We start from the raw sequence: 13,181 nt of genomic DNA on the forward strand, positions 1-13,181 counted from the left end.
CCGACCACCGCTCCGGGGTGACGATCTACTGCTATGGCCTATGGCCATAGCAGTAGATCCCGGGAGCGGTTCTCAGAACACTGAAGATGACCGCTGATCACTTACCATACCCGAGCGTCCTCCTCACTGCTCCGCTCCGCTGTACTGTTGCTATAGGCGCACGCACAGGACGTGAGTGACGTCCCTGCATGCGCTTCCTCCCAGCTAGCTGCTTTGGGTCACCAGGAATGACAGTGCCCAGGGCAGATGCCCCTAGTAGTTCTAATTCATTGTCGGCTGTTTTAGATACATGCAGATATCGGTGTAAATCAAATAAATGCTACAGACAAGGTTTCTTCGGGGGAAGGAAACATTTATTTTTTTAAGTTTTTTGTGGTTTTTTATTTTTTTTTTCTTTGTTTTTGTTTTTTCATCTTTTTTTTTTCTTCTTTTTTTTGTGTGGCCACATGATCTTACAGCCTTTACACTGGCGAGATATCCTTAGCCTTTTTTGATTTTCTTAAGTACATGAAGATACTGAAAGAAAAAATAAAGATATTATTACATTATTTGATATCTACATGTAAATTCCACCACCTTGAGAATGGGTGGAGTGTGAGCAGACATCATTAAATGGATTTATTGTACTGTATAGCTGAGGATGTCTGTTAGTTAGAATAACTGATCCCATTGTTATATGGCAATGTAAATACTACTAAGTGTTACAAACCCTAGGCCAGCGAACAGTGATAAGGTGATGGCACCAGCTACATATGCTGCAATGTCGGGTAACTTAAGTGTGGGATCCTCAGCTAGTGGCTCGGAGGTTGACATTTCTGTCTCTGCGGGAAGTGTTGGCACAGGCTTGTCTATTTCAGTCACTGCTCCTAATCCGCTGCCAACTAAATATTAAAGAAATTGTCTTAATAGTACAAACCATCAGAATAAAGTATAACATAACAATATTGGTCATAAAGGCTTTTCATACCATATGAAACATAGAGCTGCAGGTTGAATAAAATTGTACTGGTCTTAGGGTCTATTCAGGCGAAAAAATTTCTGCCTCAAATGAAAGCCCAATACACTTCTACAGGCGTAACCTGTAGCTTCTGGGCCCCCGTGCAAAATCTGCAACAGGGCCCCATGTGTCAATTATACTACTGGTCTCTTATGGGGCATATGTGCTTTGGGGCCCCCTTAGGCATCAGGGCCCCGGTGCGACTTCTACCTTTTCACCACTTATAGCTATGCCCATGTATATAATTGCCAAGCTTCATTATCAGCTCCAGCTAGAGATGGAATCTCCGCTCAGAGAATAAAATACACACCGAATATGATACAATGTGAACCCAGTTTAATTTATAATTAAAGAACAGCCATCATTTAACCTTAATCCGTTTTACTATTAAAGGGGTATTCCAGGCAAAAACTTTTTATATATATATATATATATATATATATATATATATATATATACATATCAACTGGCTTCGGAAAGTTAAACAGATTTGTAAATTACTTCTATTAAAAAATCTTAATCCTTCCAATAGTTATTAGCTTCTGAAGTTTTCTGTCTAACTGCTCAATGAGGATGTCACGTCCCGGGAGCTGTGCATGATGGGAGAATATCCCCATAGGAACTGCACAGCTCCCGGGACATGAGTCATCAGAGAACAGTTAGACAGAAAACAACAACTCAAATTCAGAAGCTAATAACTATTGGAAGGATTAAGATTTTTTGATAGAAGTAATTTACAAATCTGTTTAACTTTCTGGAGCCAGTTGATATATATAAAAAAAAGTTTTGGCCTGGAATACCCCTTTTAATTTACCAACCTCTAAATATAGCCCATGGTAGTGCTCTTCACTCCCTGCTTCACCCCTCAATTCATCTCATTATATGAGATCCTAATTCTCTGGGGCCTGTCTCCTACAACAAGTGGGAGCGAGAAGTAAACTGGGGAGTGAAGGCCGCTACCATACACTTCTACTGACTATATCTAGAGATGGGTATTTTCTTAAATAACTGTAACACTATAAATAATATTATAGTCATGTATAACAGAACTAAATCCAAAATCCAGTAAATTGTCCGTAATAATGGGCTCTTACCTTTCACGTTATAAGTATATTTAGCGATTGGCACACCAGAATTAAGAATGGTGGTACATATGTATTGGCCAGCTTCATATTTCTGAATTTCTTTCAGCTCAATATAAGGATCCTCAGTTACCCTTTGTGCAGGATGAGAAGTCTGGAGAGATAATAAGAGTGTTTCAGATATGTCTCAATGGCTTATAATCTATAGATTTATACGCCCAAAGCAGGGTCTGCCACGCCCCCTCCATATATCTCTATGGGAGAACGGAAGATAGCCGAACAGCTCTCTCATAGAGATATGTGGAGGGGGCATGGCGCCTCCGCTTCGGGCAGGGGTCCTGATGCGCCGTTCCAGGGGAGAGCCATGGCTCCGTACAGGAGGTTGTGGGGACCCCCTGCGATCCAAACCCTATCCCCTTTTTTGTATGACATATCTCCTTTTATGACAATCATTTTTTACTTTACACCTATATTATTGACAATTTTAATGGTTTTTACCTTACTGAAAATGTTTTTATATCCGTCCTCAAGCCTCGGATACCATTCTAAGTTACAGGCAAGGAGAACATCGTGATCTTCTGTAACTGCAATATTTCTCTCTAAAAAGTGACATGAAATATTATAGTCATAATTTTGTAGCTAGTCTGTCTCTGCACTTTCATATATATATATATATATATATATATATATATATATATATATATATATACTATCATAGCGTATGAATGTGCTGGGGTTCCTTACATGGGACTACATCTGTCTGTCATTACAGAGGGATGCCTTTACATTGTATATGCTAGTGACTGGTTTACTTTATACTATCTACTTACCTCCACAGTCTATAACCTCTGCAAGACGTGATGTCATATCTTTGCACGGAGTGCATTTATCTCCGGACTTTAAATCTGATGAAAATAAAAAAAAAGTAAAGTGTGATCCGAGTATTAAAGTCTCTGTAGAATTTTTTCTTAGAATCAATCTCCTGATAAAGGGGTGATGGGTATCACCCCTCTGTCACATGGACAAAACACAGGCCGCCATGAATGAGGCTTCTATTCTGCTTATGGCACCATTGGAGAGGTATAGTAAAGTAAATGTCCTTCTGGTTCAGCAAGATTTTCTGCCAAATACTATGGACTATTAGGAGGGTACTGAATATTGAAGGGGTACTCCGGTGTAAAAAAATTTTTAAAATCAACTGGTGCCAGAAAGTTAAATAGATTTTTAACCTCCTTCTATTTAAAAATCTTAAGCCTTCCAGTACTTATCAGCTGCTATATACTACAAAGTTCCTTCTAGTTTTTTTCTTTTTTTTCTTTTTGACCACAGTGCTCTCTGCTGACACCTCTTTCTATGTCAGGAACTGTCCAGAGCAGGAGATGTTTGCTATGGGGATTTTTTCCTGCTCTGGACAGTTCCTGACATGGACAGAGGTGTCAGCAGAGGGCACTGTGGTCAGACAGAAAAGAACAATACAGCTTCCTGTGTAGTATACAGCAGCTGATAAGTACTGGAGGGATTAAGATGTTTAAATAGAGGTAAATAAAAAATCTGTATAACTTTCTGAACCCAGATTACCCCTTTAAGGAGATGTTCACACATTGGCTCTAATTTTTTTATGCAAACCTGACATGTTTTGTCGGGTTGTGCACTTTGCGCCAGAAATTCTGTCTGCACCAGATTTTGCACCAGATTTTGCTCCAGAATTGAGAAAAACCCAACTAAGTCTCCATTTTTACTGAGAACACCCGAAAGGGGCATGGTCACAGAAAAGGGATGTGTTCCTGACATTTTTACAAAAACCAAACATATTGGCCCTCTTTTACTAACATGATTCTGGCTCTTTTTGTCAGGTTTAGCACCTAAATTCTTTCTTATGGAATGTGCGATAGTGATGTCATGCCCCGCCCCCTCTATACAAATCTATGGAAGTGCATAGACTTCATTCATCGTATGGTCAAACTAATATGTAATCTTGATACTTTTATATTGTTTGCATTATGTTTTACTGATTAAAAAAACATTCTAAATGTTTTAGAAAAATTTAAACAAAAATTTAATTGCCATTTTCTGACCACTATTACTTTTTTATTTAATTTTTTTTATTTTTTATTTTTTTACCGGGCTCTATGATGACTCTATTTTTGCACTGTGATCCATGGTTTTTTATCAGTACCATTGTGGCATTGATCAGACTTTTAATTGGCTTTTTATTTCATTTTTTTGGGGTATGATGTGATAAAAAAAAGACTTTTCTTGGGTGTGGTACTTTTTTGTACTTTACGCTGTTCACCGTATGGTATAAATACATTTTACTAGTTTGGACAATTTCACATGCCACAATACCAAGTATGTTTATTTTTATTTTGATAGGGGGGAAATTTAAAATGTTTATATGGAAATGGTTAATGTGTGGGTTAAACCTTTATAATTTTTTTTTCACTTTATTGGTCACTTAGGGGACTTTTAGGAGGAATCATTAAATTTCTCATACAAGTCAATGTAGTTCCATAAAACTGCATTGATCTGTGTGTACTACGCTTGATTCATTGAGCCGGGCTGTATCAATCACAGAGCCATGGATCACAGGGAAAGAAAGATAAGCCCTCTGGCTACCTTAGCAGTGAATCCTTTAGCTCTAAAGGGTTAATAGCCGCCCGCGGCATGTTGGCTATTATTGGTGGCCCTCAGCTACAGAAGTCAGCTGAGGGCCGCCCGGTATGTATAAACGTCATTGGTCATTAAGGGGTTAAAAAAAACTGAAGCTTTGTATAAATTTACAGCTACCCATTATACTGCCATTTTTTCCTTCTCATTTTACAATGTAGCCTTTTAATATTGTACAAAAATGTACTGGATTTTATGTTCTTTGTTTTCTACTTCCTAAATATAAGTGGATATTTACCGAAACATTTGTTCTGGGTGGTGCATATGCAGGTGCACTTGTCAAAGTATTCTGTGAAGAGAGGGAAACATAATATAAAAATTACATCATCCAGACACAATATTGTCATTTCTATAGAAGTAGGATATATACAGTGCCCAGGCCCATTGATTTATATTACATAGTGTAAGTGTGGTGCTCTAGTACATGACATGGCCCTGTCAGGTAAATGCTGCCTCAGGTGCCTGTGCTGGGCCCCACTGCTCAGGGTGCTGTATTGTGCTCTAATTTGCCATATCTTGTTTTCCAATGTATTTATTATGTCACCAAAGGTAAATATAACCCTACATATATAGTAGGTAAAGGTATGTAATAGTAATTATGACACCAAAAAGAGAACCATACCACAGAGTACACAGCAAAGTAATAGAATATACAAAATCAATTTTATTAATACAATTTAGTAATAAAAAATTTCAAATATTAAAATTGGAAAAAAGAATGAATAGGCACTGATAAACATACAAAGATGTAGGGAAATAGTAGGACACAAATACATCAAAATATGCAAACATCAGGAGTACATGCCACAATAGCTGGTAGGATACAAGGGTGCTGCCAACCAAAACTATGCAATAAAGGGTGCCAAACCATACCTACACCTGAACCCCAACGATCGTTTCGCTGTTATGCCGCATAGTTTTGCTCAGGGTGCTGTATTGTGCTCTAATTTGCCATATCTTGTTTTCCAATGTATTTATTATGTTGCATTTAATAAATGTTTAACATTCCTCATGCAGAGAAAACCATGTGATCCTTATGCCCAATGGGATGCCCCCAAGCCTGTGCTTTAAGTAGTGTAGGGGGGGGAGGAGATATTCTGTTGAGGAGAAGACCTGAAGAAGCAGTGTGGAGAGGAGTGGGGAGGAGTCTGTAGTAACCTGAAGAGTTCCTTTGGAAAAGTTAAAACCCTTCAACCATCTGCAAGTACCCCTCCACACAGGTTCAGTCTACAATAGTCTATAATAGCAGGAGATAGAAAGCCCCAGGCAACTCTTGATCCAAAAGTATAAAGTCAAAGCCTGGCGGGAAGCACTGCAGTGAGTCTCAAGTCAGCACGGGTGGTCTCAAGTCTAAAGTCTAATAGTTCCTCTGCATCTCCCCTCTTTCAATTGCATTGTAAGGGATTGTAACAGTTATCTTGAACCTCAGTATAGGCAGTTTTCCATAACCCTGCATCTGATGTTGTTATTCTCCAGTGCTTGGCCCAGGAGAACTGCTGTACCTTGGAGCATGGTGGTTAACGCTACCCTGGTGTCACAAGTGACTATTTGTCTGTAGCTGCACCCCAATACTAAAACTATAACATGTAATATTAGCCCACCACCTAAGCTAATGTCCCCTGTCCAATAACACAGCTTATATTCTCCCAAACATGTCCTCTATATATAGTGTCCTCTACATAGCACCCTCTATACTGTGCACAAATGTCCCCATAGACTGCTGACCATAGTGACCTCCATAAAGTATCAGCCAGTAGTCTAAAATAACACCATCCAAGTAGGCAGCACTAAAGATAGAGACAACCCAAGTGTGCCCCAACAAAACAGCTGCCTTTATATTCTCACTTTCCTCATGTTCCTTTTCTGATGCCCTCTGTTATAAATAAATATTGGCAGCCAGTCAACAGCAGCTCCTATTTACTGGTTTTAGATTATTTTTTCACAGAGAGGAGTATAGCAGATATGTAGAGCTGCGTATTCCTGTATAATAGTCATATTCTGATACCACTGTGAACTTTTAATACAAATCTTATGTACATGCACAGCAGTGACTTATGGAATAATAAGGTTGATGATGATGCGATCGTAGTCATTCTGGTCACTATTATGAGTCTTACTATGAAGCTTACAATTATTTTTACTTTACTATTAACCTTACCTTGATTTCCAGGAGATCCTCCAGCGCAAATGGTCTTCTCCTTTTCACAGGTCCTGCAGTTGGTCAATGTTTGGACCAATAAACCTGAGGAAAGGCAGTTGTTTAAAAAACTTACAATGTTAGGGTATGTTAACATGGGCAAATTTGCTATGAGCAAATTTGCTAATTTTGGAAGGGGCAAATTTGCTAATTTTTGAAGGTTTGGTTTTCACGCCGTACAATTTATGGTAAAAATGTTATGTGTTCTTTATTTTTGGGTCAATACGATTAAAATGATACCCATGATAACATACTTTTCTATTACTGTTGCGCTTAAAAAAAATCGCAAACCTTTTAACCAAATTAGTATGTTTAAAATCCCCCTTTTTTGAAGACCTATAACTTTTTCATTTTTCCGTATAAGCGGCGGTATGAGGGCTCCTTTTTTGCACCGTTATCTTTACTTTGTATTGATACCATATTTGCTTATATAGAACTTTTAATCCATTTTTTATAATTTTTTGGGGGAATAAAAAAGCATCTATTTTGAATTTTTCTTTATTTTTCCGTTCACGCCGTTCACCGTACAGTATCATTAACATTATATTTTAATAGTTCAGATATTTACGCATGCGGCGATACCAAATATGTATTTAAAATATTTTTTAACACTTTTTGGGGGTGAAATAGGGAAAATGGGACAAGTTACATTTTTATTGGGGGAGGGGGTTTTTCACATTTTTTTTACTTTTACTTTTTTTACTTTTATTTTTACATTTTAATAGTTTCCATAGGGGACTATTTATAGAAATCACTCGATTGCTAATACTGTTCAGTGCTATGTATAGGACACAGCCCTGATCAGCATTATCGGTCATCTGCTCTGGTCTGCAGGAAGGCAGATCAGAGCAGAAGACGCCGGGAAGGCAGCGGAGCCAGGTGAGGGGACCTCCGTCTGCCGTGCTGGATGATCCGATCCGATCATCCATTTTATCAACCGCTATGCTGCAGATACCGTGATCTGTATTGATCACTGCATCTGAGGGGTTAATGGCAGACATCCGTGGGATCGCGGATGTCCACCATTACGGTCGGGTCCCTGGCTGCGATCAGCAGCCGGGACCTGCCGCACATGATTCAGGCATCGCTCCTGCTCGCGGTTATGCTTTGGACGTAAATGTACGTCCTGGTGCGTTAAGTACCACCGCACCAGGACGTACATTTAGGGCGCTCATCGCTAAGGGGTTATATACATTACTGTACCATAGCTTTCTCCAAACTTTGGTCAGACCGGGGAGGGTTCCTGTCCTGAAGTTGCTATTGATTCTAATGGGTGCATAAGTTCGGGACTGGATGGACACATGTCACTTCTTTTTTCTTCATTGTTAAACATCCCTCATTGAGATCAATGGCAGCAGGGATTTTTTTTAGTGATAGGACATGGTTTTGATGTTGAAATCATTGTGCTTGTTTTACTTTAAAAACCCACATGGTTAATGTTCATGTGAACATGGTCCTATAAAATTATTTTATAATATTTATGTAAGAAATATAAAATCTACTTACCACAGTTGTCAAAATCTGAAAAATAACATAAAAAAGGAATATTAATATTTCATTGTCATATACTTAAACTGAAAAAACTATAACAGTGAAAAAAATTATAAACAACAGTTTAAATTGCCAATAGCGACTGAGGTGACTAGTAATTCTCAGTCCCAGAAATGGTGAGTTACTATGATTTGTTACTGTGTAACTCACTAGTAAAATAAATATAGAATGTTTTCATAGAAAAATATGTATAAGAACTCACCTTTCTTGTTAGGGCATCTCCCTAAAAATGGAACATTAAGAAAAATGTAAATGACTAATAACAAAACAGAATTTTAGTAAAACACACTATATATTATAGCTATACACATATGTAAACAAAGGCGATGCCACCTATAGGCAATGTAGACTCCAGCCTAGAGCGCACATTGAATAAGGGTGCTGCGCTCAGGAAGCAGGATTTTTTTTGTTTTTCCTCTGCCGGGGCACACTCCAGTATGCAGAGCACTCGGATATTTCCCCTCCCCCTCTCAATGCCAATGGCCTCCATTTTCAACTTTATTTGTGTCCTTTAGCAGACACTATTGCTGTAGTGAGACTATCGCCATGATTAAGGCTTTCTAACAAACCGAAACGCGTCAGTGTTTCATTTAGCTTTTAAATGTTTGTTTTTGAGCACAAGATTTTTAATGGATATTATGAAAGTTTGAATTTTTAGGGGAGCTGAAATTCCACAATTTTTTTGTTCCTGGACAAGCTCCTTATGAGTACCGGCTCCTCTGCATGGTTCCGTGCCTTCCCAGCCTACCCCCTGATGTGTCTCTAGTGAACCTTATCTGTGGTGAGCTAAATCTTTGTTTCTATTTTAGTTTACTTTTAGCCCCGCTGTCAACTTCCTCCCCTCCCCAAATTCAACAGATGTGCAATGCCGTGACCTCACAAGGCCCCAACATAGAGAATGGTGGATGAGTTTGCACCTCTCTACTCTGTGAACTCATGTGGTACACGGGGGACCATTCTGGCACATTTTGAGTCAAGGAAAGTGGGTGAGGTGGCAGTTTCTAGGATAAAGATACCAGATGCTTTAGGCTGCGTCAAGGCATGCTGGGCATTGTAATTAGCTAGTAACAGCAACTTCCAACATTCTTTGACACAACCTATGGCTCTGTAGCTGACTCAAAGCTACAATTCCCAACATGTTGCACTGCAACCTATACTATTTTACTATATAGTGCAACATGCTGGGAGTTGTAGTTTTATTTTTAGGTAGCTACAGAGCTGTGTGAGGGCATGCTGGAAACTATCTGCAACTCCCATATGTAATAAAAAGAGATCAAAAAGTCACATGAAAAATGGCACAGTTTAAAACTAGTGTTGAGCGGCATAGGCCATATTCGAATTCGCGAATATTCGCGAATATATGGACGAATATTCGTCATATATTCGCGAATATTCGCATATTCGTTATATTCTCGTTTTATTTTCGCATACGCGAAAACTCGCATATGCGAAAATTAACATATGTGAAAATTAGCATATACAAAATTAACATACGCGAAAATTCGCATATGCGAAAATAAGCATATGCAAATTTTTGCACGCCAGTCTCACACAGTAGTATTACAGCCTTCTTTACACCACACAAGCTGGAAGCAGAGAGGGGTGATCACTGTGATGTGTACTGTGAAGTAAAAAACAAAAAAAAAAAACGAATATTCGTAATTACGAATATATAGCGCTATATTCGCGAAATTCGCGAATTCGCGAATATGCGATATTCGCGAATAATATTCGAATTGCGAATATTCGCGAGCAACACTATTTAAAACTGCAGATCACGGTACAAAAATGAGCCCTTATACAGCACCGTATACAAACAAATAAAAAAATTATAAGGGTCAGAAGAGGACAAAATTTCCCCCACATATGTATTGTATTTCTTCCTTTGATGTCACACATATATAATCAAATATGCAAATTAGCATGGCTGGTATTTTTTTGCAAGATAAAGATGGCAACTCTACAGATGATGCATGCTAGGGACGTCTTCTATGTGTCCTGTTTAGACTGCCTCAGAGGTTGCGTGGAAGATTGAGGCACCCGGCACATGTTAGGAAGGGGGAAAGGGTGTGAATATGTTTTGTACAAAAATCATTTTAAAAAAATTACAGAAAAAACTCCACACTTACTGGTTACTGGTACAAGGGCTGGTTAGGCACCTATTCCCACAATGATGCAGGTCAGCCACAATGCTATATAAGGGGAGGTCGCACAGGTGTAAAATACTGATGAACAACCACTCAAACGCCTACTATTCATGAGGGGGTACTTGCCTAGTATCATATTTGCACACAGATAAGGCATACACAGGGTGGCAGTTACATGATAATGTGTAGTGCACCATGCTGCCTTACAATCTATTAGTGACACCCATAATATTCAATCAGGCGGGCTGCCCAGCATCTTCTATGTGCACCCCACATGCACTGACACCCCAGGCTCCCCCCAGCATCACAGTGTTAACAGTGCGGTGTTATTCATTGTGTGGTGATATCGTTCACAAACAAATGTGGGAACACAACCTACTAAGGCCATGCTTACACACCGGCCAAAATATATTTCGTTAGATCAAAGTGTTTTTTTGTTTTTTTTGGGGGGGTGGGGGACATAGTGAGGTTTTGCCTAGGGTGGCAAAAATCCTTGCACCAGCCTTGATATCAACTCTATGGCTGTGTTACCTCACAGTATTCTGGCCTATAAGGCGATATTCCCACATAGCCATCCACATTCTACAAGCCAGGAATGGATCTTAAAAGAGGAGAAGATAAATTGTCTCCTCTGTACGTGTCCTTCATATATGAGCTGTTTTTGGCTTTGATTTTAATCATTAAAAACCTGAATGTGTGAACACAGCCACAAGCAGCCCAATGACACAGGAGGATTGTTGTGTTTTCTTAATTTCTTTATTTCATGTTTCTGGTAATGATATGTGAGAAGGTGAATCACACATATATGAAGCACAATTTGTAATGGGTATGCCAAATAGGAAAACAAATTATATTAGTAAATCTGAGCCATTGTATTACATCAATATCACTTACATATCTAAACTACCAAACTAAAATACTGACCTCGCTGCCATGGCAACCATTCTTTGTTCAGCTGTCAACATTCTAATGCTCAGCTGTGAGTGGTTGCCAGGAAAAACAAGTACAGGTCTTTGTTAGTTTTGATATATAAGAGCCAAATAAGTTATCATGGTTCACAAAAGTGGCAAGTAAATGACAAATTGAGCTCTGATACATCTGTAAATGCATTAATATACATTTTGGGGAAATCTGTGGGGGAGGGAAACCCTTTATCAGTTGTAACATACAGGGGAAGGCTATCCATGTCATCCCAAGACTGGTTCTGTATAGACTTACGTTTCTCTGCCTCCTGCACAATATTCTCAATCTTCTCCTTGAGTCTTTTGAACTGGTGTTCAAGGTCATTGAGAAGATTCACACCTGGAATAAATAGAAGTGACAGATATATCAGCCTCTGCTCCCAAACTAAAGCCATTTCATTTCTATTCATCTACATTGAAAATTCAGCCATTACCTGTAGAGTCCAAGTCCACGATGATATTGACTGATATTTTATATTCGGACCCTATTTCGGATAGGGCATACTCATCTGGAATATAAATACAGAACAATCATTATTAATAATGCATCCTTTTTGAATTTTCACAAAAATCATAATAGTAAAATTAAAAGAATTACCCAGAGTCCCCACATCCTCCAAGTATTGTTCAATTTGCCTTTTGGCAGCGTTTGCAAAATTTTTGATAGTCACATAGGCGGCGGTTTCTTCTACCAGAACCTGGTCCTGAATAAAGATCTTCAATTTCTCAAGAGCCTCCAAACCCCTTTTATTGCAGGGTATGCATCCAAGGGACTGTGCTATCAGGAGCCATGTACCAAATAGTACGCTCCACATCATTTTATTTTTGGTCAAAACCAAAAAGTCTTTATGAATTTGCTTCCAGTAGTTACTGGTCGCTTAGTCCTGTCAATAACTTCTCTAACTGAGAAAATGATAGAACTGATACATTCTACAGCCTTACACACTGTCTTAGGGGAACATGTGTTTATGACATCATGATGACATGATGATGTTATAACGCATATGCCAACAAGGCACTGTAAGACATAAGCAACTGAAAGGATTTTATTAAAATAGATATTTCAGGAGCGTCATTATATTGTCTTTAACCCCTCAAGGGTGAAAAAAAATATGGCTGCAATTTGGAGACTGATCTGATAGGATAGTGATGGAAAACATGACTTATGCTCCATTCATATTTTTGCTGGAAGCTCAAATAAAGCAAACTCTGCCACATTGGATACAGCAGTATTCTTACCATCATAACATATCTTGAGAACTGAACATGACATCCCTGTTTTAAGTGAATGGGGTCCTTCAGGAGACTGATATTTGTTTTCACATATTTTGAATTATAAAACACATAGACAGTGCTTTTCTTAACATGTTAAGGACCAAGGGGTCTGGCCCCAGCATTTCTTTTTGGGTGCAGACCTTTTCTTTTTTTGCTAACTGTGTGGCCGACCCTCTTCTGTATAAAAGAGTGGCCGGCCATTGTTAGCTAATCGCCCACCCACCGCTGATCAGTCCCGTAATAAGTTGTGCGGGTGCATTTTTGGGGATCATAAGCGACTTTTTTATTTTATTTTGCACCAGT

The 13,181-nt window shown here is 38.8% G+C and overlaps 1 protein-coding gene across 2 annotated transcripts; it reads right to left on the minus strand.

The window, feature by feature from the left end:
• Positions 1–315: 315 nt before the first annotated feature.
• Positions 316–12,521, minus strand: LOC130285320 (izumo sperm-egg fusion protein 1-like). 2 transcript variants are annotated; one of them, XM_056536680.1, is made up of 12 exons: positions 12,202–12,519; positions 12,038–12,112; positions 11,860–11,943; positions 8,697–8,717; positions 8,450–8,464; positions 6,905–6,988; positions 4,985–5,035; positions 2,910–2,984; positions 2,578–2,678; positions 2,092–2,233; positions 710–881; positions 316–516 (listed from the first exon to the last, which is right to left on the minus strand). In XM_056536680.1, the coding sequence occupies exons 1-12, from the start codon at positions 12,419–12,421 to the stop codon at positions 462–464; spliced, it is 1,095 nt and encodes a 364-aa protein (XP_056392655.1). In that variant the 5' UTR covers positions 12,422–12,519; the 3' UTR covers positions 316–461. The 2 variants fall into 2 exon arrangements, with proteins under 2 accessions (XP_056392655.1, XP_056392659.1); XM_056536684.1 differs by lacking the exon at positions 710–881 and having other exon boundaries at positions 336–516; positions 12,202–12,521.
• Positions 12,522–13,181: the final 660 nt, after the last annotated feature.

The sequence above is a fragment of the Hyla sarda genome, chromosome 1, assembly GCF_029499605.1.
Source record: "Hyla sarda isolate aHylSar1 chromosome 1, aHylSar1.hap1, whole genome shotgun sequence".
Taxonomy (NCBI): domain Eukaryota; kingdom Metazoa; phylum Chordata; class Amphibia; order Anura; family Hylidae; genus Hyla; species Hyla sarda.

Bases quoted from the DNA above. Each gene is read 5' to 3' on its own strand.
- LOC130285320 (XM_056536680.1), bottom strand. From the start codon at position 12,421: ATGATGTGGAGCGTACTATTTGGTACATGGCTCCTGATAGCACAGTCC. The intron at 11,944-12,037 runs GTAATGGCTGAA...TATTTATTCCAG, and splicing joins CGTGGACTTGGACTCTACAG to GTGTGAATCTTCTCAATGAC. The intron at 5,036-6,904 runs GTAAGGTTAATA...CTCTCTTCACAG, and splicing joins AGGATCTCCTGGAAATCAAG to AATACTTTGACAAGTGCACC.